The sequence below is a fragment of the Helobdella robusta genome (genome assembly GCF_000326865.2).
Source record: "Helobdella robusta unplaced genomic scaffold HELROscaffold_25, whole genome shotgun sequence".
NCBI classification, from domain to species: domain Eukaryota; kingdom Metazoa; phylum Annelida; class Clitellata; order Rhynchobdellida; family Glossiphoniidae; genus Helobdella; species Helobdella robusta.
This window is the reverse complement of record NW_008704310.1, coordinates 1,078,453-1,105,319: the sequence shown is the minus strand read 5'-3', so window position 1 is coordinate 1,105,319 and position 26,867 is coordinate 1,078,453. Positions and strand designations below refer to the sequence as shown.

Here is a 26,867-nt window from a genome sequence, read left to right as displayed (position 1 = left end):
TTTTGTTGTACAATTGATGTAACAAAACGATTGTCAAATATTGAGGTACGTTGTGTGCTTGCAGGTCTGTTGATCATTTGATTGGTTGGTTGGTTGGCTGATTAGTTAGTTAGTTGGTCAGTAAGCTAGATGGTTGGTGTGTTGGTCAAGTTGTTAGGTCGCTGGCTGATCACATGGTTGACTGGTCAATTGGTTGAATGGTCGTTCAGATGTCCACGACATGAACGCGCAGGTCTCGGTCTCCTGTCGACTTGTTCCTTCTTGAATCTCTGCTGTTGTTTTCAGCCACGTTATCATGTTTACTATTGAAACCATTCTTGAATCATTCATGCAATTATGTCCATTCAAATTATAATAGGAAAAAAGATGCGAAAGAATATTTAACGATGAGTTAGCTCACGATATGCGGTGGAGTTTCGTCTTTCTTGCTGATATTTCGAGCAATTGAGAAGTAATTACGTTCAAATGCTGCCAGTAGAGGATGTAACGCACAGCACAAGAGTAGTTTATGATAATTAGACGTTCACACCATCACATCATGGTCTTGCGGAAAACGATTAAATAAAACAAAGCAAGCACGAAACGTGGACAGTCATGACAACTGACCTTGAAACGTCTTCATTTAAAGCAGTTGTACCGTTAGAAGCAGCCATGTTGATCAGATGAATGCCTTCCAAATGTGTCTTATCTTCATCTTCATCAGCATCATTCTCATCGACGTAATCATCATCAGAATGTCCTACCTTGTATCGTTTGAAGGTCGGTTTCTTCCATCTGTGCAAGTTTGTATCACGCTTTAACAAGAGTGCTGATCACCAAGGTTAAAAATAAGTAGGAATGAATGGACGTACGTTCAAACAGCAGACGAACCAATTATTTCGAACCATCTGACGCAGTGCTCCGTCAGCATTTTACAATTTTTATTCAAAAGAAAAGAAAAAAATATATTTCAGCCTTTTAAAATGAAAATTGTTATGTCTAACGAATGAGCTTGCTTCTTTTTTATCATTTCCTCAAAGTGCGTTTGAGATGAGGTCAGTGCCACGGGTAGCGGCGAAAAAACATCCAAATGGTTTCTGCATTTGTCTTTCAAGTCATACGCGAAAAACCGATTCCACATAAATAGGTGGATGGAAATAGGAGAATTGTTACGGCTCTGTCTGCGAGCTTTTGGTGTTCTGACTCGATGCAGATTCAGAAAGGACAGATCTAACGAGTTGTTGACAGCAAAGAAGCGGAAGCGTCACTGCCTTTCCAACATCGGCAGTGGCACTCCGTTGCTTTTTTTAACAGTACGACGCTATCATGTGGCGTTACTCCTCATGTTAAAATAAAATCGATATTTGCCGCTTTTGAATAGAAGATAATTTTTTGGTGTAAGATTCCACTGGAACAAAAGTTAAATTAAAAATAATTAATTTCTACTTTAAAGCATTCTTGATCCAATAACATCGGAAAAACATGCAACTGCCTCGACCAAGAAGAATTCCATCCATTAAACAACTTTCCACACCGATAAATTTAAGAAAATTTTTACGAAAATTTTGACGAGTTTGGAATTGAGCGCTCGATTGAAAAAATGAATTCTAAAGTATGTATAAGCAGTCTGCTAGATGCATTTGTCCTAACCATAGTAACCAACAATGCTTGACATCATTATTATATATTACTTGTCACTGTTGGAAGCAGTTTTGTTATGTTGGTTTATTTCATTTCATAAGACATTTTTAATTTGGTTTGAGTCTTCGTCCAATAATTTTCTTTAATTATATTCTTTAATATTATATTATATTATAAAAATATAAACGAATGGTTAAAATTATTATGAGGTCTTGGAAAGAAAGATGATTTTTTACGGATATAACCGTGATGTCCTAACCACCACCAACATGGGAGTGAAGATTTTTTGGACGTTATGACTTTGAATTGTTTATAACTTGCGAATGACTGCTAGCAGTGAAAAATAACTACAACGTAACAACAAGTTTGCACGTTTGGATCTTTTAAAAAGTTTAAGTTTTCAAGAAAATATGTTTTAAATTTTTTACTTTTAGATTTACATTGTTTGACAACATCTCGGAAACTGTTTTAAACACTTTCAGACTTCTCATTATAATCAAAATGTAGCGTAGCAATTTTCGACGTCACTTTTCTGCGTAAGTAAGGCAAGGAAACCTTAGCAACCTACCATCCAACAATAGAACATCAGCCAGGCTAACAACACACACAACAATTCAACAACGCCACCACATCAATCGGTAACAATCCAACCAACCCAGCATCAACCATCAACAACAACACATCAACCAACATCAATCCACAACAATCTAGCAGCGACAACAACAACGCAATCTCAACGACCAACAATCCAACTAACAACTTGAGCAGCAGTGACGAGAGGACCACAGACACGGAGGACATCGCCATGGCAGCTGAAGCCATCCACGGTTGTAAGGAGAGACCAAGTGGGTGGAACATCCCTAATGTGTGTGTGTGTGTGCGTGTGTGCGTATGTGCTTATGACAAACAACAAACAGATAAACAGGCAAATACAGACAAGCAGCAAACAGACAAACAAGAGACAAACGAGCGACAAACAACAAACAGACAAACCAGCTGCAATTGGGATGCCAAGAAGATTGTAGATGCTGGCAGCTACGAAGTTGATGTAGATGCGCCGGACTGTAACGCGAGAGAGAGAGATGGCAGCTACAACATCCGTCAGCTGGTCCTGATGATGATGTGATGACGATGTGATGATGATGATGTGATGACGATATGATGTGATGATGTTGATGTGATGGAGATAACAAATATACAAAAAGGATGGAGTTGACTGGAGAGTGTGGTGGAGGAACCTTCATGAGGACGATGTCGGCAGCCTCGATCGCAACATCAGTGCCAGTACCAATTGCGACGCCCACATCCGATTGTGCCAGCGCAGGTGAATCGTTCACTCCATCACCCACCATGGCAACGACCTTGCCCGAACTTTGAACTTGTTTGACCTTTTGAACCTTGTCCGACGGAAGCACCTGAGCAAACACTTTTTTGATGCCAACCTTGGAGAATAAAGTTAAGTAATCGTGAACATCTCGAGGGAATGATAAGTTTGTAGTTTACATGGACACACATTCCTTATTATTGGTCCTATCTATCGATCTGATTTTTTGGTGGCTACGTGGATTTGCAGGACAAACAGCAAATAGGCTGTCCATTCGTTCTCGCGATAATTCACAAGCCAAGATAACTTCAACAAAGCATTTGCCGATACTGCAACTTTTGGAAAACTGAGACAACCTTTGAACAAAAGCTTAAGCAATCCAATCGCTAGGTGTAAAGTTTTAATTATTATCATAATCATTATCATAATCATCTCCACTACCACCACCCATCATCATCATCAGCACCTTCCTAGCGATGGACCGAGCGGTGAGTGTGTGGTCCCCAGTTAGAAGCATGACGTCAATCTTCATCCTCTGCAGCAACTTCACGGACAACCTGGCATCCTCCTTCAACGTGTCCTCCACCGCCAGCATCATCATCAGGACGGCTGGTTGGTGGGTGGGTGGGTGGATGGTGGGTGGATCGGTGGGTGGGTGAGTGGTCGTGTGCATTCATGATGATCATGGTGATGAATGTGATGCTGCGAGATGTATGCATGTAACAACGGCACATCAACTAACAACATCAACAACATCAATTAACATCAACACATCAATTAACATCAACACATCAACACATCAACAACATCAACACATCAACACATCAACAACATCAACACATCAACTAACAGTCGATAGCACAGAGGACAACGGTGAGTCCCACCTTCTCGTACTTCATCATGACGTCATCCACCACACTATCCACCAACACTCCATTCCTCCTCAACCACTCCCGATTGCCTATCAACACCTCAGTCTCCGGTGCTGATGGTAATGATGTTGATTGGTCGTCTAGATGCGGGAATAATGATGATGATGATAGTGATGATGGCGATAGATACGATAGATACTTATATTTTTTTAAATTTTATTTTGACCTAAAATTAGAACTAATATTGTTTTCCCTGTTATATATTTAAACAATTATGCTATAAAACGGGTTAATTCAGTTCCTTGGTGTCGTTATTGCTTCGAATTTGTCATGGTTTGACCATATTAAATATATTTCATGTAAATTATCGAAAAACCTAAGTATAATATATCGTTTAAGGTTTAAATTTCCAAGTTTCATCTTATTGACTTTTTATAACTCTCTCGTGCTACCTTTTTTAACTTATTGTATTTCGGTTTGGGGTTTAGCCCCTAAATCTCATCTTAAAACTTAAACTCTAGTTCAAAATTTTTTTCTTAGGATATTATTCAAATTTAAAAAAATTGATCATATAAGTCATTGTTATCAATTGGCTAATATTTATAACATATATTAGTTGTACATTATTTATTTGCTTGTTTTCTTTTTCAAAATATATAGATTAAACTATTGTGCGACTCTCTACAGTCAAGTTATATTATTTAAAAATCCTAAAAGAAATACTTTACGTTATAATCTTGATCTTTATCTCATTAAACCAAGGTCCAATTTTTTTCTTAACTCAGTCTTATCTTCTTCCATGCGTTCATGGGATACTTTAGCTGGTATGTAAAGGACTCACCCTCTCTTGGATTATTCAAAACTGCTATTCACCATCTTATCTTATCTGGTCATTTCACACATGATTGACAGTATTTACTCTTTGTATTTATTCATTGTGTTTTACTTTTAAAATAATTAATTAATTATCTCTCGTATTTCAGTTGAACTGTATGTTTTCATATGTATATGAGCATTTACTTAAGTATATGCAAGTTTTGTTTTTGGCTTTGTTTCGTTACTTTATTCTATTTTCATTTTATTTAGAAGTATCTTGTTTTTAATTGATTTGGGTGGCCCTACAAGCGCGAGCTTCGGGTCTCCTAGTGAATGACATATGTTTTTCGCATGTGTTTGTTTGCTAAATGAAAGGATTATTGAATTGAATTGAGATACTGATCCTATTAGTGATGATGATAGGAATGATGATGTTGATGACAAAGACATAACGGATAACATCGATGAATGATGATGAAAAGATATCAGGGCGGTGGTGTTGTAGTGGTGATGTAGGAAGAAAGATATCCCACTCAGACCCCGACTGGCTCCTCAAAAAATTCCGACCCCAGCAAGAATCTCCGACCCCAATCGACAGGCACACTGACATTATGCCCAATACATTATTACTTTGTTAACATAAAATATAGCCTCATAATCATCGTCATCACCACCACTATCATCATCGCCAACATCATCATCGTCGTCATCATCACCATCATCATCACCATCACCCACACCATCATCATCATCGTCGTCATCATCACCATCATCATCACCATCACCCACACCATCATCATCATCGTCGACATCATCACCATCATCATCGTAATCATCATCAGATACCAACTTAATGCTGTCGTGTCACCGCAGACGTTCAATGGTTTTGTGGCACCGTGCTCAACGAAAACAATTTGCTTGTAAGCTGACTCTATTGAATCGACATAAGTCGGTTGTTGTTGATTCTGTTGATGATTATGTTGTTGTTGTTGTTGATGCTGTTGATGATTATGTTGTTGTTGATGATGATGGTTTGTTGAATGTCTTTCTTGTTGCTGATGATTTAGTAGATGTTGTTGTTGTTGCTGTTGTTGTTGTTGGTTCTGCGGATGTTGTTGGACTTGCTTCAAACCGCCCAGCAGACCAGTGACGACACACTTCAATCCGTGGCCGGGCGTCATCTGGAAGCTGTCCACTTTGGCGAACTGATCTATTCCAACCTGACAGTGACCATCATCAGTTCTTCATCCATCCATCTTACTTGTGGTTCAAGTGCATAACTTTATAAGGAGCAACAATATCTTCCAACATACGATCACGACTACAACATCAACATCTGATCAACATCAACAACATCAACAACGACATCAACAACAACAAAAACAACAACAACAACAACATCAACAACAAAAACATCAACAACAACGACATCAACCCAACCTTCCTAGCGTAGTTGACAACAGCATCGGCAATGGGATGTTCGCTGCACGACTCGGCAGATGCAACAGCCAGAAGTATCGAGACGAACGAATGAACGTCGAGGGTTGAGAACACGATGACCTTCGTGACCTCGGGTCGACCGTGGGTCAACGTCCCCGTCTTGTCGAATATCACGCAGTTGGTCTGTTGGTCGTTGTGGGCGTCAACAATATAACATCAACAACAACCACCCCACGCACCACCACCACCACACTGATCCTACAGACAAAAACAAACCACTACATTGCACCGAAAACAACGAACCCCAGCCACACTGTAAAATTATTGCAAACGAACTTTGTGGGCCTTCTCAAGAGGCTCCCCTCCCTTGATGAGGATGCCGTTGAAAGCCCCCACCCCCGTGCCCACCATGACAGCAGTGGGGGTGGCAAGTCCCAGAGCACAGGGACAGGCAATGCAGAGGACTGATATGCACATGCGGAATGCTCGCTGGAAGGTTGACTCGTGGATGGACTTCGCAGTTGAACCCTGTCAAAATGGTTTGGTTGGTGTTCTTTCCATGAGTACCTTCCTACTGACTTGTATGTTGAATCTGAATTATAGTGCTTGCTTGGTCAACATAATAGCAGAGTACGACAGATCCTCTGACCAACAGCATAGTCGTCTCTAAGCTGAATACTATTAAACTCTACCACAGAAAAATTAGCTGAGAGAACTTGAGAACGAGTGATGTTTGTTACAAAATAGTGGATTACAAATGCAGTTTGATGGTGTTGGTTAGTAAGAGTGATAACGTTCGTCTGACAATGGCCATGATAATGAATATGATCCTTGGAGGGCATAACTCAACGTTCACAACAACACATTCACAACAGCAAATAACAACGACACGTTACAACAATGTGTTGCATTGGCACAACAATATAACATCAACAACACCAGCAACCATCTATAAAACATCAACAACACACAAGCAACCATGCAACATGATACAACAACAACAACAACAACGGCAACACACAAGCAACCACAACAAGCACTACCTGATGAGACTGCACGTATCCAATGACAATCCAGATGACGAGAGTGACACAGGACACGACCAACACACCTGACGTATCAACCAACAACATGCCATTCAACAACATCACAACATGTCATTCAACAACATCAACAATATGCTATTCAACAACATGCAATGAGATAGCATATAAGGCAATATCATATAAATAGAATCTATATTCTATTTGTATGGGCAGTACCATTAATTTGTTCAGCCGGTTGGTCAAGCGCGCCAACTTGTTCTTAGCACTTTGCAAAGATACGCTAAGTGATGGTGCACGTTTGTAAACAATGGTGAATGATTACGATGACGAATGATGATAAACGATGGTGGATGACGTGGAATAACGGGCCACGTAATGATGCCAACACTGACCTGGTACAAAGAAGCCTGCCACTCGGTCGGCTATTTTTTGACTTTTAGCCTGATTGGTGATAATGAATGGTGTTAATTCATTTCTGTAGGTTTCAATAACATTTTTTATGCTAGTTAGGCTCAGCTTTGTGACGAAACTTTTCTCAAAACTACAATTGGTGGGAGAAAAATTAATTCTAAAATTTGGAGTTTACTTCTTTATGAACGTTGCTCTCCATTGTGCAGTTCGTCTACTTTTCTCTACAATCTATAATCTTTCTAATGCAGCACTGACAGACGCGGAGCTGCATGCATGTTATACATCTACACTCGTAGTTAAACTTTCGCGCCACAAAGGCTGTACTATCTACACCACACCACACCACACGATGCTGCACACACACATTAGGTATGCACACTCAAGAACCGCATCGTACGGGTATGATAGTCTTTGAGTTTCGAACATCCAGTCTTCGAACCATGCCCTCACGTAATAGCAGAGCGAGACATGGCACTGCTACCGACTGAGCTAACCCGCTGACCATGGATATCGACCTGCTACAGTCAGATATTAATATTAACCCCTCCTTCTTGTAACTTTCGTTCGTGTGACTCCGTTGACACAACATCATCATCAACATCATCATAAACATCATCTCCTCCACAACAACAACAAACGCCATCACCGCTGTTACAACAACAACATCCCCCCTCACAACGACATCACCACCGCACTTACAACTCACCTTACTCATCTGTGCTTCTTCAACCAGCTTGACGATGTTGGCCAGGGTCCCCTCCCCCCCCACCTGAGTGCACCTGACCAGCAACGTGCCCAGCTGGTTCACTGATCCGCCTATCACATGGTCGCCTGTGTGCGTCCAATAATTTTCAACCATCACATTGCAAGTAAGTGTCATCGTTTGTTGTGCACAGAAATCTGAGACACGAACGACTGAACTCTTTCGCATCAATGTTAAAAAATGACAATGAAATAAAAGAGCGGTAGGAGTAAGGGAACGAAACAAGTGAGACACCTGCTGACTTGACGATAGGCATGGACTCGCCGGTGATGAGCGATTCGTCACAGCTGGACGACCCTGCCACTACCACTCCATCCACGGGGATCTTCTCACCTGGATACACCTTTATGACGTCTCCCTTGTGCAGCAGGTCTACGGCTTTAATCAACATTTTTTATTTTATCGCCGTCAGATGTCATTCACTTCGCAGCAACCCTCAAAATATCAAAGAGCAAGAAAAACTACTCACGAATCAACTTCTCCTCGACATTATCACCAGTTGTAAGCACAAGGTTGGCGTCAGTAGCCTGCAGGGACATCAGTCTGGTCAGGGCTTCCGAGGTCTTGCCCTGTGTTCGATGGGGAGGTGTATAGGGGTTGGCCCATATGTGTGAACATAAACATCTATTGATATTAACGACTGCTTACTTGATGTTTTTAAATAAATGAACGTGAAGACTAATAAATAAAATAAATAAATTATAAAAAGAAAATAGCAAGCAGCAAGCAGTGGCCTCATCTCACTTTGGTGATGCACTCCAGCCACTTTCCCAGGCAGATGAACAGCAGCAGCATTGGAGGCGTTTCAAAAAATGTAGGCGGACTGTAATCCTTCCGAAGTGTGATGGCGATGAGGAGGACAGCGATGGAGTAGATGTAGGCGATGGAGGTGGCCATGAAAATCAGAACGTCCATGTTCGTGTGCTGGTTCCTCAGGGTCCTGATGCCCCTCACGATGAAGTGCCTGCCACCCAGCACCTGTTTGGTGGTTGGTCGAAGCTTTGCAGTGATACAGAAGAGAAGTAGACGGAAATAAGCAGACTTCATCATTTTCTATAACTTTTATATCATTTTCATGTAAAAATCATCATTAACTTTCTCGTAATCATTTAAAGAATGAAGTTTCAAACGAAAATAAAAATGTTTTATCAAAATTATAAAATGAAAAACTGCAAAAGTACCATGCAGAAAGTGCAGAGAATAAAAAGAAGAAAATTTTCCCAGGATAAACCGGAAATGACCATATACTTGGAGCACTCTCCAGCACCAGTATCAACACCCCCAACATCGCTACGGTCATCATCGGACGTCGTATTTGAGGGTGGTGTGGCGAAGGTACGTTTCAAAGTCACTCCTCCGTCGTTTGAAGATCCCGTCATGTTGGTGCTGCTGATGCGCTGGGATGAAGGCGAGGATGTTGATGTCTGCAACGATGGAAATGATGACGAGGATGACAAAATGTTTGAGATGTTGGTGATTTCTTCAGCGTGGCCCGGAAGGTGGTGAGCTTGGTGGCAGTGACTGGGAACGACCCACATGAAGTACATCATGATGAACATGGACGGAACGCCAAACAGCAAGGAAAACAGGAAGGACTTCTTCCATCTGTTTTTATCATCACATGGATTAACTCCTTACTGGATTATCACACGTTAACGCATCATCTTCGATATCATAAAACTGAATTAAAATTAAACTCTTAAACAAAACTTTTCTTAAATCAGGTTTTTTTAAAATATTTGTTAGAGTTAAAAATGAGCCAAGGTAAAAATGAATTGTGGGTGTGACCTCAAGTCGTCCTCAAATGTGTACACACTGAGCACGTGAATTAGTGTGAAAATCACGCATTACACGCACTGCATGTGACGGGAGGGGATCTTTCTGCATTTGAACCAGGTAACTTAGCTATTATGCCGTCTTGTCGTCGTCATTGCATAGTCACGCCAACTGCATTCCCGATAAAGTTTACAAAACAAAACGTACCGTTTAGCTTCTTCAAAAATGTTTACAAACGCAACAGTAAGTGGTTTAATGTCAAATATAACTAACTAGTTTCAAACGTTATGAGCAACTCGTGCAACTAAATATAGCGGTTAAATAATAAGAACTCTCACTGGTTTGGAGCTGCGGCAAAATGAAAAATGACATTAGGTGCGATGGAGTTTGTGTAGACAGAATTTTCAATTAAGTTGTGAAGGAATAAAAAGCTAGAGCCACATTGGAAAGGAACAATGAGTGCACACAGTACCGCCGAGAGGGGGGGGCAAATGCCCAGGGGCCCGGCGATATTTAGGGGCCCGGCGATATTGAAGAGCCCGGCGATTTTTAAGGGTCTGTCGATTTGCAGGGGCCCGAGTTGTTCTCGTCAATCAATTCATGAAAATATTTTCACGGCAATAAAATGGATATTATTGTCTAGTTTTTTTAAACTGAACTTCAATCAAAATTACAATCAAATTAAACCTCAAATATCTGTAGGTTGCAGTGTTTGGTTTTATTTTATTTTGTATCCGTTCGAGTATTAAGTAACACAAAAACGGCTTTTTTCTCTCTCAGTAACACTTTCTTACGTAACAAAAATATTTTCTGCAATAAAATCATAATCTGTACAAACCCTTTCTATTAATCAATCAATCAATCAATTATTTATATTTATATAGCGCAGTTTATTATAAACTGTTTATAAAATTAAAATGTGAAATAACACAGTATAATTTGTTCCATAAATCTGCACTGAAATATACGAAATACGTGTTTTCCATGAAAAAATAAAATTTTTGATAAATTTAAAAAAAAATTATTTTTTTTTACATAAAAAATATTTTACGTAATAAATTTCAAAACCCCTCCTCCCTTATTATAACACTTCATAAGGAAATCTTAGTTAGATCCCCTTCTTACGGATCGCTACATAATAGTGAACGGCCCCTATATTTGATATGACATTTTCAATATTTTTTATATTGTAGACGCATAATAAAACTCCTCACTGATCTCAGCACTATCATATGCTGAAATAAATAAATTGAACGACCAACGACTCACACAACTAGAGAATAAATAACTTACGCCAAACCATTGAATTAAAATTCATATATGTAATTCAATGGTCGCGCGCTACAATTTAAATTAGTTTAATTTAGTTTTCAAAATTTTAGGCCTACATAATGTACTACATAACTTTATGTATTACAACATAATTATGATTTTCTAATATTATCTTGCTGAAGATATATATCATTTATATTCATTATTTATAATCTATGATCTTTACTTACCAATTTTTGAACACGCCCACATCAGGCCACTTCTGTTTGAAAAATTTTTGCGCGAAAATTGTAGTGTTTAAACTGCTTTTAAAATAAACAATCATAAAATATTAATAAATTAATATTGTTTAATTAATTATGGAATATAAACATAAATCGGGCTCACAAAAGCGGAAGGAAAAAGCTACTGCTTTGGAAAACGACAAAATCGGTAGTCGTTCGTTATTTCAATTCGGAATCATTAAAGAAAAAAACAAAACAAAGACAGCCGTAAATTTTCCTACTTCGGCTGAGTCTCCTGACTGTCCGGTAGGGCTAGAATTTTCAGAATCAGAATTGGATGAAAATGGAAATAGCGATATCCAAACTCAAAATAATGACAGTGTAAATATAATAAAAGATAATGATGCCTCTGTAAACATAGAAACTGTTGAAAGATTTGGATTTGACGTTGGTACTTTGCCAGCCGGGCCAATACCCACACAGACTATAGAAACCGTGATTCGAAACGGTCCACCTAGACACCCGGACAATTTTCCGGGAGATGGACAAAGAGCTTTTCCGACGTGCATCTTAAAGGTGTCCAGACAAAATGGAGATGTGTTTGTGAAAGGGATTGGTTGGTATGGAGTAAAGAAAAAGAATCCGTTTTGTTTCCCATGTAGATTATTTAGTGAAATTGCCGTATCTTGCAGATCAATTTTGTCAAGTGATCAAGGATGGTCAAAACTAAAAACATGGCGTAAAGTGTACGATAAAATACCAGCTCATGAAAAAAGTGACGGTCATAAAAAATGTTATATAAAGTGGCGCGATTCAGAAAGAAGATTTCTCTTTGGAAAGAATATAGAGTCTCAGATTGATAAAGAAATTGCTACAAAAGTAAAATACTGGAAAGAATTGCTTAAACGAATTTTAGCAGTGGTTTTATTTTTTGGTGAATAAGGACTTGCATTCAGAGGTTCTTCCAACAAAATTGATGACCATGATAATGGAAATTTCCTTGGGATTATAGAACTGTTAGCTCAGTTTGATCCGTTTTTACAAGAGCATGTTTCTAAAGTTCAAAAATCTCAAAAACTTGGACAACGCCTTCAGGTTCATTACTTATCAGCAGATTCTCAAAATGACTTTATCGAAGCATGCAGCTCAAAAGTTATTCAAGAAATTTTGGCAGAGAGAGAAAGGTCTAAGTATTTTTCAATTATGGTAGATGCTACACCAGATTGTTCTCATACAGAACAAAGTACTTTCATTCTGAGATATGTACAAAACTGCAACTCAACATTTTCGGTCAAAGAACGTTTTCTTGCATTTGTTGATTATAACAAAAAAACTGGCCAGGATGTTGCAGATATGATCAAATATGAACTGGAGAAAAACAAAATTTCTCTGGATGACTGTCGAGGTCAGGGATACGACAACGGCTCAAATATGGCAGGAAAGTTCAAAGGAGCACAAGCAATCATTGCACATGCATATCCTCTAGCGAAATTTTCAAATTGTGGCGCCCATAGTTTAAATTTGTGCGGTATGCATGCAGCAGAATGTTGCAATGACGTTATAACTTTTTTTGGAATAGTTCAAAAGTTGTACAATTTCTGAGAGATTAACTGGATGCTTACGGCATAATCTTTCTCAAACTAGATGGTCGGCACGTGTGGAAAGTGTGAAACCGATTGCGAAGCACCTGCCAATTATCAAACATGCTATTATTAAATGTAAAGAATTAAATTTGTCATCAGAAAGTAAGACTGAATTGCAAGGAATTGAGCGTTATATGGAATCATTCAAGTGTGTTTTAATGGCTACAATATGGCTCAAAGTTTTAGTTGATATAAACAATCGAAACAAAATTATTCAAGCCAGAGAAGCCACATTGGATGTAGAAGTAGAAAACATCGACATTCTTCTTGGGGAACTGAAGGATCTACGTGAAAAATGGGACTTATTGCTAGCAGAAGCCAAAATAACAGCAGAAACTATGTCGTCGGATATTTCATGTGAAACAGAACTTCCAGAAAAACGCCAAAAACGACGAAAACGTTTTTATGATGAAAATCAACATATGCCAGAAGAAAGTGCACAACATGAAGTGGATGATGATTTTAAAGTGAACGTTTTCTATAAACTTATCGATAGTATAATATCTGGTTTAACAGAGCGTTTCCATATGGCTAGAAATATTAACAATTCTTTCAATTTTTTGTGGTTATTTACAGAACTTGGAGAAAGTGATCTGGAAAAGAAATGTTCTAATTTCTGCAAAGAATATGACAAAGATGTCAGCAGTGACTTAATTAATGAAGTGAAATGTCTAAAATCAATTTATTCGGATACCATACAGAGTGAAAATCTTCATCCCATAAAACTGCTGAATAAAATTTATCAGTTGAAATTGGAATCTATATTTCCAAATATTGCTATTGCCTTACGAATCTTTTGTACAATTCCTGTAACTGTAGCAGAAGCTGAAAGGACATTCAGCAAGCTGAAGCAAATAAAAAGTGTGCAGCGGTCAACTGTGAAACAAGAACGATTGAACGGTCTTGCGACTTTGGCGATTGAACATGATTTGGCAAAGTTATTGAATTTTGATGATGTTATTAACAATTTTGCCTTAGCCAAATCAAGGAGAGTTTGTTTCTAAAACAATAAATACCGATTTGTTACATTTGGATATTTAATTTAAAAAGTAAACTTTAATGTTTTTTTTTTTCAAATAAAAACTGAATAAAACTATACTTTGTTTTTGTTGGCTATATCGGTCAATCTTAAATTATAAATAATAAGGTACAAGTAGTATACGTATATGATATGCGAATTTTTTTGAATGTCATGTAACCTAAAATAAGATACTTTAGAGGTTTATCTTCCGCGGTCATCGGGGGGCCCGTCACAGTCCAGCCTAGGGGCCCGAAATTTCTGTCGGCGGGCCTGAGTGCACAGAGGCGTAGGAAGAATAACACACATGTGATTTTTTTTATGCGGCTCTGAAAAACGCAAAATCTCTCACACTTTAATCTACACTTGAGTTAAACTTCTGTGGTGCCACAAATGCCGAGATATCCACGCGACACGTCGCACATCTGCATCGAACATGCACGCTCAAGTTCCGCAGTAGGTACACACGCATCGCGTACAATGGTCTGTGAGTTTTTCAATGTTGGGACCAGGTCAACCCACAACTGCCTGAGACATGGCACTTCAACCGACTGAGCTAACTTGCCGGCCAAAAATGTTACAGAAGTTTAAAAGTAAATAAATGAAAAAAAATCGATAAATTAGTGATTCACTTCATGGTTTCACAAGAAAGTTTATATTTTGTACTCGTTCGATTAGCATTAAATAATATTAAAAAAAGCATTCAATGCCTCATTTATATATTTCTAAACATGGGCAAGCTTAAATTGTAAATTATTTTGTAAAGTTAATAAATAAGAAATATATAATTAGGTGCTTGTAACTTTTGTGGAAACAAATTCAAGTTTTAAATGAAAAATTTCATTTCAACTTCTAACTGTAAAAAGATTACTTGAAAAAATCATAGTTCTATAGGTAGTAATATAAAATAAAAAAATATTGCTTGAGAAGCATGCTTATTTTAAACTATACAACCAAAAATAAAATCAATATCGTATAATGAGAACGTGGCATTTACGTATTCCTACCAAAACCAAATGCAAACAAAATACCCCGCAATCATGAAAATGTTCGAATTTTTATGATTTTAAATACTGATTAGCAATCGACGTCTGGCGAGCACGCCACTGCTGTCCTGAAGACAAAAAATGTCAGATTCAGGACGGCGGCCACTAACGATGAAGCATCATCGCCAACATTTCCAACCTACATACAAGAGATACATATACAAGGTTTGTATCGAACACTTCCAATCTATATACAAGAGATACATATACAAGGTTTCTATCGAACACTTCCAATCTATATACAAGAGATACATATACAAGGTTTCTATCGAACACTTCCAATCTAGATACAAGAGATACATATACAAGGTTTGTATCGAACACTTCCAATCTAGATACAAGAGATACATATACAAGGTTTGTATCGAACACTTCCAATCTATATACAAGAGATACATATACAAGGTTTCTATCGAACACTTCCAATCTAGATACAAGAGATACATATACAAGGTTTGTATCGAACACTTCCAATCTATATACAAGAGATACATATACAAGGTTTCTATCGAACACTTCCAATCTATATACAAGAGATACATATACAAGGTTTGTATCGAACACTTCCAATCTAGATACAAGAGATACATATACAAGGTTTGTATTGAACACTTCCAATCTATATACAAGAGATACATATACAAGGTTTGTATCGAACACTTCCAATCTATATACAAGAGATACATATACAAGGTTTGTATCGAACACTTCCAATCTAGATACAAGAGATACATATACAAGGTTTGTATTGAACACTTCCAATCTATATACAAGAGATACATATACAAGGTTTTATCGAACACTTCCAATCTATATACAAGAGATACATATACAAGGTTTGTATCGAACACTTCCAATCTATATACAAGAGATACATATACAAGGTTTGTATCGAACACTTCCAATCTATATACAAGAGATACATATACAAGGTTTGTATCGAACACTTCCAATCTATATACAAGAGATACATATACAAGGTTTGTATTGAACACTTCCAATCTAGATACAAGAGATAGGGGAGATGGGGGCTCATTGATCTCTGGGGCACATTGATCTTTAAGCAATAACATAGCTATTTCTAAATATAAATGTAGGCCATCACTATTTTAGTTTTCCTTTTGTTTCTATTCTACTTTTAATCCTATTTGTTTATGGACTTTCTGCCGCTGAAGTTCGAAAAATTAGTAAGTTTGATTTTACAGGGAAAAACCAACTATTCACAACAGGTTAGTTTTGTAAATTAAAAATCAGATAAATATTTGTTTGATAAATTAAATTTTGCAATGTGTAAAGATATGTCAGAGGCTTATTTTATTATTTAGTTCGATTTTCAATCACAACTTATTGATGAGATATCGCCATTATAGTGTGCTCCATGCCATGGGGGCTCCTTGATCTGTACTAGTAAGGGGTACGTTGATCTGAAGATCAAAGTGCCCCTACTGTCCTCAGATAATAATTCTCCAGGATGTTTAGTCATTTTTCTCTAACCATGCAAAATGCTATTTTTCCATTATTGTAAAATGTAATTTGTGTACTTTGCAGGTTTGGTTTCATAATGGTGAGATATCGGGAGCGAAAAACTAATCGAGGTAAAACACCTGTTGAAGTGATGAGAACAGCAGTTGATGAAGTTCTGAAAAAGAACAGAGCTATCAATGCTGTTGCACGTGAAACTGGAATTGACCGAATGACATTGAAGCGATATGTTCGGAAGAGTAGTCTCAGTCCAAGTGTAGGTTTGATACCGAATTGGAATACAAGGCAGGTATTCAATTTAGAACAAGAAGAGATGCTTGCAAAGTATTTGCTGCAAGCATCTAAGATGAACTATGGACTATCCACCAAAACAACTCGCCAGTTCGCATATGATATGGCCGTTGCGAATAATATAACATGCCCATCTTCATGGTCAATGAAAAAAACTGCTGGTATTGATTGGCTCCAGGGTTTTATGAAAAGAAGACCCGAGTTGTCACTACGTGCAGCTGAAGCGACTAGTCTGGCAAGAGCAACAGCATTCAATAAATATAATGTCAGTGAATTCTTCAAAAATCTTCACAAGGTTCGTGCAAGGCATAACTTTGGTCCGGAGAACATATACAATGTAGATGAAACTGGACTCACAACTGTGCAAAAGCCTGTTAAAGTTATAGCCGGTCGAGGATTGAAACAAGTCGGAAGGATGACATCTCAGGAAAGAGGGAAATTAATTACAGTATGCTGTGCTATAAATGCAATTGGTAATTCCATACCACCTTTGTTTATTTTTCCTCGTGTCAACTTCAAAGAGTTCATGATAAGAGATGGTCCTCGAGGTTGTGTCGGATTTGCAAATCCATCTGGTTGGATGAGTTCTGACATTTTTGTGGAGTGGTTGAAACATTTCATAAAACACTCAAAGGCTTCATTTGACTACCCTACTTTACTGTTATTGGATAACCATGAAAGCCATATATCAGTTGCGGCTTTAGATGTTGCAAAATCACATGGTATTATAATGCTCAGCTTTCCACCCCACTGCAGCCACAAATTGCAGCCTTTAGATAGAGCCGTGTTTGGTCCTCTGAAGAAATACTACAATACGACTTGTGACAACTGGATGGTCAGTAACCCAAGACCACTGACAATATATGATATTGTACCAATTGTTCGGGAAGCATATACTAAAGCTTTTGCAAAATCGAATATAGAATCTGGATTCCGAATCGCTGGCATAGAACCTTACAATCCGGACATTTTTACAGATGATGATTTTTTAGCAGCATCGGTTACAGATCGCCATACACCTGCTACAGAAATGGACACAGACAACAGTGCTTATGGAGTAACAGCTACATCCAATAATGTGGAGCCATCACAAATGGTTCTAGCTGATGATGGAGAACCAGAACAAATGACTTCAAATCCACAAGTTTGTCAAAAAAAATTACTATTTCTTAAATATTTTAAAAATTCTTGTCTGATGCTTAAATATAGCAAAACAGAATATTTTTTTACAGACTGATGATGTTAACATGGTTCAATCTAATATTCACTTTCCAATATCACCAGAAGTGTTGAAACCATTTCCAAAGGCTTCAGCCAGAAAAAAGCTATTTCGGAACAGGCAACAAAAAACAAGAATTTTAACTGACACTCCAGTTAAACATGAAATTTTTCTTGCAAAAGAAAAAAGTGTGAATAAAAAAAAACGAACATCCGATACAGTAAAAAAAACAAAAGCCATGTCAAGCGTTGATTATCTTGGAACACTAGAAAGTGATGACAGTGATGGTGATGCAAGCAATCCTCAGTTGACAGCAGAAGGCCCAAGTCTGGACTACGACTGTTCTGCATTAAAAAATAATGGCTATGTTGTAGTAAAATTTAAAACTAAAAAGAAAGTTATTCATTACATTGGCCAAATAATATCGGAAGCTGGAGATTTAATGGTAAAATACTTGAAAAGGGAAAAGATGTCATCATTCAACTTTATCTGTAGAAATGCTGAATTATATCAATTTATAAAAGAGGACATTGTTTGTAAAGTTCCAGATCCAATTCAGCATGGTGGGACTGCTCGAGTCAGTCGTCACTTGGTTTTTCCCGTTGATTTGACAATTTTTAAAGATCTTAATTAATGTTAATTTTTATTAAAAATTATGAATTATTATATCCAATGTGTTTTAACGAGTTTTTTGGAGGCAAATGAACATCAAATCATATTGATTTATACCTAGGATCAATGTACCCCATGGGAGGGATCATGGTACCCCGTATATGGGGTGCTTTGATCCTTTGTAGGGGTTGTACCAAAGTTAAATTTTTTTAAAAATTTCTTGTATTATACAATTGAAACTGAACTTAATACATTAAATGAATGTTCCTCTGTAAATTGCACAAATATTAATATTCACTTTTTGGTTAGTTTCACTGTTGTTACAAAAAAACCTCAAAACAGATCAATGTGCCCCCATCTCCCCTACATATACAAGGTTTGTATCGAACACTTCCAATCTATATACAAGAGATACATATACAAGGTTTGTATCGAACACTTCCAATCTAGGTACAAGAGATACATATACAAGGTTTGTATCGGACACTGATAAAGACAAAGTGTTGTCAAAATATAAAGTTTATGTTGTTTTGTAGTGCTGACAATATAAATCGACAACATAAAAATTAATGAAAATTTTATTTGCTAACCTAACAAACTTAAAAGAAAACAGAAAGCTGAAAACTCAATTGCAAACCGAACTACAACTATAATGCTGTGTCATTTTTAAATAACCGTGTATCGGATAGTCTCACTGCTATATTTCTTCCTCACACACACACACACACACACACGCACACACACACACACACACACACATTTATATATATACGTGACAAACGCATCAACATTTTATTAGAAAGCCACTGGCATAACCTCAGTGTCTCCTTGTGTTGAATGTCATTCCTCCTACCTTTGTGACGGTCGTGCATCAACTCTGCCTCATAACCGAGGTCCTATTGTTAACGTTGGGTGATCGGCATTCATCGTATCGTCCACCTCCAGCAGTCAGCACCACGTTGTTATTAAACATCACTATCCAGTAATCAATCATCACCATCCAGTAACCAATCATCACCATCCAGTAATCAATCATCACCATCCAGTAATCAATCATCACCATCCAGTAATCAATCATCACCATCCAGTAATCAATCATCACCATCCAGTAATCAATCATCACCATTCAGTAATCAATCATCATCATCAGCATCATCATTTATTGGATTTTTTAAAACTATTAACTCGTCGTGATCTGTAATGAACCAAAAAATGTCTTCGCTGTTGATTCAGGTTTGTAATAATAGTAATAAAAAATAAGTAAGACTAATAAGTAGAAATGTAGTAACTATCCAACAATCATAATCAACTCCTTCCTTTCAGATATATATATACATATATCATTTCACCCCCATCATCAACAACATCTGTCGATCGACTCATTCATCATCACGCACCTCATTTCCAATATTTTCATCATTCAATCATTCAACAGCATCATCAACAATAACAACGTCATCGTCAATTTTATGCACCTGGACATACTCATCGACCCCAGCATTTTGACTGCTAACATATTATGGATCCATTCATTCATTCATTCCTGCTTTTGTTCGTCCATTTATTCATGCATAGCTCAGGCATTCATTCATTCATTCTATGTATGTACATTTCTTTGCCTACCTTCATTCTTTTTTTCAATCAATTATTCATTCATTGATTTAATAACCGATTGATATATCTATCTACTTATCAATCAATTAATAAATCTTTTTTTTAATTCAATCATCTGTTCAGACAAAAACTAAAAACTTCACGTTTCTAAAAGTACAGACACTGACGATGATAAAAATGATGATGATAACGACTGTGATGACGAGCACTGATGAAGGAATGAATTTGTGAGTGAACAGATGAATGAAAGATTGAATTAAAAACTAATAAGTGAATGTATGTATGAATGAATTAATTAATTAATCAATAAATTAAACAGAGGGTGGACAAGTGGGCAAACTAGAGTTTAAATCAGCAATCAATGACTATAAAAGTTGACTACATGACTAACATAGATTAGGAACAAATAAATAATGGCTTGAAACAAATAAGTATAAACTTGAAACAAATAAAAATAAACTTGAAACAAATAAAAATTAGCTTGAAACAAATGAAAATTGGCTTGAAACAAATAAATATTAGCCTAAAACAAATAAATATGAACTTGAAACAAAAAAATATAAACTTGAAACAAATAAATACTGGATTAAAACAAATAAATATTAACTTTAAATAAATAAATATTGACTTGAAACAAAAACAAACATGGACTTGCAAAATAAACAGCTTTTATTGTACTAACCAACCAATCAATCAACAACAACAACCAGCAACCAACGACAACCAACCCACAAACAACACCAGATCAACAGCCACTGCAGCCAATAACCTGGATATGATTGATTATATATCGAGGCCCGGTGACCTCAGCATCGAAGGAGACGTGTGCCATGTTGTTCGGGAGAGACACATGCACCTCCCTGATGCCCTCTTTCTTCAACAAACTGTCCTCGATGAAACTCACGCACGATCCACATGTCATGCCAGTTATCTGAGCAGTCGGTTTGATCATCATCGTCGTCTTCATCATCATCATGTCATCATCACCTTATGATGGCTTATATCGCCGAATTAAATCATTCGATGCAGCACACATTCAATTTATCGATTAGTAAATATCATCATATAACTTCATTATATCTCTTTAGAATGTTAATTAAATCACCATTTTTACTTACGTAATTAACACTTATAAATATTCACAATAAAAAATTATAAATTATGAAGAAAACTTTAAATGGCAGAATGGCAGTAACTAACGATGACGTCTATACTTGTCAGACCCCCTTCACTTTCGCCAGCCAACGTGGCCTCATACCCACTGGAATCAATGAGGTCAACAATTTGGGAAGGAGATACCAAGTTGGGGTCATAGGCCACTTCTGCTTTCCCTCCCAACAATGTAACAGCCACCTCAGAAATTCCTAGAACATGTCAATGTATATATGTTATTAAAAAATAAATAAACATCGGGTAGAAATCTATTTTAAAATTTTAAATAAATAATAGAAACGTCGATATTTGTTACCCTGTTTTGAAGATAAGATGTTTTCAATGTTAGCCACGCAGGAACTGCAAGTCATGCCAGCAATATGCAGGCTGCATTTTTTAATAGCAGCATTTCTTTCTGTTCCCATCATGTTTATGGCGTCAACTAAAATGATAACGTGGGTTCATATAATTATAAGTTTATTTATCAGTTCGGATAATAATTAATTAGTCTGACATGAAAACATTAATATAAGGCTTGAAATAACATGTTTTTAGTTTGCCAAAACAAAAATCATGGTGTTGTTCATAAAATATTAAACTCTATTATAAATTATATTTAATAACCAAAAATATTACACAATCCAAATAAATGGATTTGGTTTTTTTTTCAAATACATTTTATAAAATGCACTTTTATTTTATCATTACTTATTTATAATTTTAGAGTTAAATTATAATTATATAATATAATTGTTACATTGAACTGATCTTGTCATTCATCTAGCCAGAATGAAATAAAAATGACTGCAAAGCATTAACAAAAAAAATGAAATGAATAAATAATAAACAAGCAAATTAAAGTTATATGTAGTAATTAGTTAATAGTTTTTAAGACTTACTTTATCTGAAACAAAAATCAAGTGAATTCAATCAATCAATCAATCAATGGCATTGTATGCAGCTCCTTCATTCACTTGAACAGCAGTGATGATGGATGGCAATCAGTACAGTACAGTCAGTCGGTCACTGGTAGTTTTTGTTTTATATTTTATTAAAATTAAATTAAGACAATTAAGTTAAAAAGTTAAAAAAAAGTTATCCTCAGCTTCTTGCTTAATATTTTTCTTATCAGTAATCTACTATTTTAATACTTATTATCAGATTATTATTTATTTTATATTTTATATCTCAATTAATTAATTTTATGATCTAAATCTCTATTCCTCAGTAACGAAACTGTAGTTTGTTAATTAGACTAGATTAGAATAGTTGAGTTGCACTCGTTCAACATTTATTAATTTACTATACTGTAGCAGAACAGCACCGTAGATTTATAATAAATAATATCATATTCAAATTCATCACCACAACTCACAAGACAAGACGAAGGTAATGTTCGCGACGGTTTTAACTCAGCGACGATTAAACATATGTAAAAGGCGGATTATGAAAAACCGATTAAATAATAAATATTTAAAGGTTTAATGAAATGAAAAAAAATTTATTATTTTTGTTTTTTATTTGTTATTTATAACATTTTAACTTTATTCAAATTAAAAATTGCATAAAACAGTAAAAAAAACTTCATCATAAAATCACTATATATTAAGATACCAACGATAAGGAGAAAGTTAAAAAATCGCCAAAAATTTATTTATGTATGCATCTGAAATATATTTGCATGTTTTGATAAAAATTTTATTTATAAAAATACCATATATAACAAAACTTTCTCCCGTTTTGTGCACATTTTCAAAAATTCGATTGAACGCGTTAACCCTACTTTTCCAAATTTGCGTCATCGGTAACGAGAAAGTTAAAAAATCGCCAAAAATCCATTTATGTGTGCATCTAGAAAATATTTGCATATTCTAATAGAAAATTTTATTCCCAAAAATAACATATATAACAAAGCTATCTCCCGTTTTGTGCACATTCTCAAAAATTTGATTGAACGCGTTAACCCTACATTTCCAAATTTGCGTCATCGGTAACGAGAAAGTTACAAAATCGCCAAAAATCCATTTATGTGTGCATCTGGAAAATATTTGCATATTCTAATAGACAATTTTATTCCCAAAAATAACATATATAACAAAGCTATCTCCCTTTTTGTGCACATTCTCAAAAATTCGATAGAACGCGTTAACCATACTTTTCCAAATTTGCGTCATCGGTAACGAGAAAGTTACAAAATCGCCAAAAATCCATTTATGTGTGCATCTGGAAAATATTTCCATATTCTAATAGACAATTTAATTCCCAAAAATAACATATATAACAAAGCTATCTCCCGTTTTGTGCACATTCTCAAAAATTTGATAGAACGCGTTAACCATACTTTTCTATATTTGCGTCAACGGTAACCTTGGTACACCTCTTCTTCAACTGCACTACTTAATAGATGCACCGTGCAACTAATAATAATCAATTATTGACATTATATACGTTTCAGTTCAATTATACACGTTTAATTACATTTCTATTTCCATGTTAAGAAACCACGTTTTTCATTTCTATGTTGGCCATTTTGTTACTTGCTGTCAAGGTTAAATTTATAAAACTGTTCGAGCAATGTCTATTTCGTTGTTTGGCGACAGTTATGTGCGTAGAATGGAATTTTTTTTAAAAATGAAAAATGACGTTATTACCCACGGTAATAAACGTGTCTTATTAAAAGGAAAGCCTGGTGGGAGGATCGGAGGATTGATTAACATCTTCCGGAAGCATACCATTCCTATTGAAACAATAATCCTTTACATCGGAGGTTGATTCATTTGTTTAATAAATAGTTTAATGTTGGTTCATTATTCTTTTAATATAATAACAGTTTTGTTTAATTTTTAGTCATTAAAATTAAATACCAGGCAATGATTTGACGACTGAAACCCCGGAACTCGTGGCCGCAAGATATGAATCCTTACTCAGACTGTTAGAGAACAAAATCAGACCGCGCCGAATAATCATATTAAGTCTGGTTTATAGAAAAGACGTTCAGAAATGGAAAGTTGATAAACTAAATGTTTCATTGAAACAATTCCAGTCTAACATTGTTCATTTCTGGAAGCTTGACAGAGTGGGAGGAGGTAATAATATAGGACCTGACGGCATCCACCTAAATGAACGTGGAATGATGAACTTTAAGAGGAACATCATTTATTCTCTAAAGTGCACGAAATAAATTTTTAACGTTTTTATTTGTAATAAAAAGTTTATAAAAAAGTATGCATTGTTGTTTAATATATCTTTGTATATATATATTATATATGTACCTATATATCCATTTTTTTTATATAAATGTGTTTGTGTGTGTGGTATGACTTAATTACTCACTTACTAAAACATTTATAACTTTTTTTATTTAACGTTAAAAAAAATTGCGGTTTCAAAATGTAACAAACAAATGTCATAAACAAACCCCAATATCGAAGTTGATTGATACACAGGTTGGGGTTGAATGTTATTAGCATCAAATATCATTACAACGAAAAAGAAAGTTATTAAATATTCACCATAAAGGTTAAAGGTTTCTCTCTCTTTTGCGTTTGCTTCAGAGGTTTCAACAACAAACACACACAACGTATATGAATACGCGTGCAAACCACGTATCATACACATTGCATATGATAGGCGGGGATCTCTTTGTATTCGAACCCAGTCAATGCAATAGCAAGACCAGGCGCCTTTAATCATTGAGCCATCACGCCATAGTTATGACAAATGAATACTTGGTTTCGTCGTTTTCAGGTTTAACTGATTTGAAATAACAGGACTACTCTTTCGCTATTTCCTGTTCCAAAATAACATTAAAAAGTTGTCGATTACGTTGAGCTGTTAACAATGGACAAATGCCTCCATTTGACAAATTGATGTGACGCAGCATCAGAAAAATAAAACTATTGACGAGCAACGTCCTGGATTGAACGTGCTGTTTCACTGACGGTATTTAATGCCGAAACATAAAAATCTGGATCGACGCTAATCCGGTCCGTTTTGAGATGTAATTTGTATGTCACTTTGGGCCAAAAAACAATGAAGGAAGTTGAGTCATCAACTACCACTACGTGTGAAATTAAAACAATTTATATTAGTATAAATTGTTTAAACTAGAGTTTAAACATGCAGAATAATTTTAAAAGTATTTTTTTTAATTTTATTCCGTTTCAAAACATAATCTGAAAAACATCTAAAATTTTAAAAAGTCAAAAAGTACAATAACGGTATTCTATTCTGGTATTGCCATTTTGTGTTAATCAAATTATAAACTATACTACAAGCAAAAGCAGGAATGACGTTGTAACACAACAGATACAGGAAACTTCAAAACTGTGGTGCACTTAGGTTGTTTGCGAGATAATAACAAGGACCAAAAACTTCCATAATTAAGTCCAATACTTCTTTGCAGTTCCTGTTTAATTCACCGAGTTCATTAAAATTAATTTATAAATCAAAGTGTAACACAATTTTAAAATATTCGATAATATACTGTACAATTTTTAAATTGTATTATGATGTCAACAAAATAATATATAGAATCTTATACTATGCACCTGCGTCTCGAACCGTTATTTTCGTTACCAATCGACAGAGATTTAAAAATAATAACGGTAAAAAATATCTCGTATCGTTATGAAACGATACGAAAAATCTCGTATCCTTTAATAACAATACCAGAGATCTCCTATCGTTATTTAAACAAGACATTTTTAGGAAAGTCTATCATATCGAAATAAAAAATAAAAGACACAATTTTCGTCTCGTACCATTATTTCAATGTGTGGAAATGGTAAAAGTGCACATTGTAAAAAAATAAAGTGTTATAAAATATTAAAACTTATTTAATTTTTTCCAATTGAATGACTTTGGTTTAATAAAGACTCTAAAAATATCGTATCGTTATTAAAACGAGACATTCTCCAAAAGGTCTCGTATCAAATAAAAAATACGAACAAAACAAACTTTTCTTTAATTTTTAATTGAATGGCTGTTTTCTGGGCGAAATGACTGTGCGGCGTGATGGTCTAATGGTTAAGGTCGCCTGGTGCTGTTTCGCAGTAACCGGGTTCGAATGTGACAAAAATATCCCCACGTATCATATGCTTCGTGTGTAATGCGTCGTTTAGCACGATGTTCATTTACGATGTTTTGCACTCTGTTGAATCCTCTGAACTTTGGAAGAGTGTAATTGACCTTTAACTTTTTTCTGTTTTAATACAGTACATTTGA

At 35.9% G+C, this 26,867-nt stretch overlaps 2 protein-coding genes across 2 annotated transcripts; one reads left to right on the top strand and one right to left on the bottom strand.

Annotated features, from left to right (window-relative positions):
- Positions 1 to 557: 557 nt before the first annotated feature.
- Positions 558 to 22,066, bottom strand: HELRODRAFT_79679 (hypothetical protein; the record flags this gene model as incomplete). Its single annotated transcript, XM_009019654.1, has 21 exons — positions 558 to 774; positions 2,378 to 2,480; positions 2,614 to 2,731; positions 2,859 to 3,062; positions 3,411 to 3,553; positions 3,795 to 4,014; positions 5,754 to 5,852; positions 6,073 to 6,255; positions 6,409 to 6,600; positions 7,101 to 7,183; positions 7,511 to 7,559; positions 8,236 to 8,360; positions 8,527 to 8,670; positions 8,762 to 8,861; positions 9,037 to 9,270; positions 9,474 to 9,582; positions 9,829 to 9,897; positions 14,590 to 14,650; positions 21,240 to 21,420; positions 21,690 to 21,853; positions 21,958 to 22,066. The coding sequence occupies 21 exons, from the start codon at positions 22,064 to 22,066 to the stop codon at positions 558 to 560; spliced, it is 2,907 nt and encodes a 968-aa protein (XP_009017902.1).
- Positions 22,067 to 24,272: 2,206 nt separating this feature from the next.
- On the top strand, positions 24,273 to 24,822 carry HELRODRAFT_173004 (hypothetical protein; the record flags this gene model as incomplete). The annotated part of the gene is made up of 2 exons (XM_009019653.1): positions 24,273 to 24,408; positions 24,509 to 24,822. 2 exons carry the CDS (start codon positions 24,273 to 24,275, stop codon positions 24,820 to 24,822), a joined length of 450 nt encoding a protein of 149 aa, XP_009017901.1.
- Between the last annotated feature and the right edge of the window lie 2,045 nt (positions 24,823 to 26,867).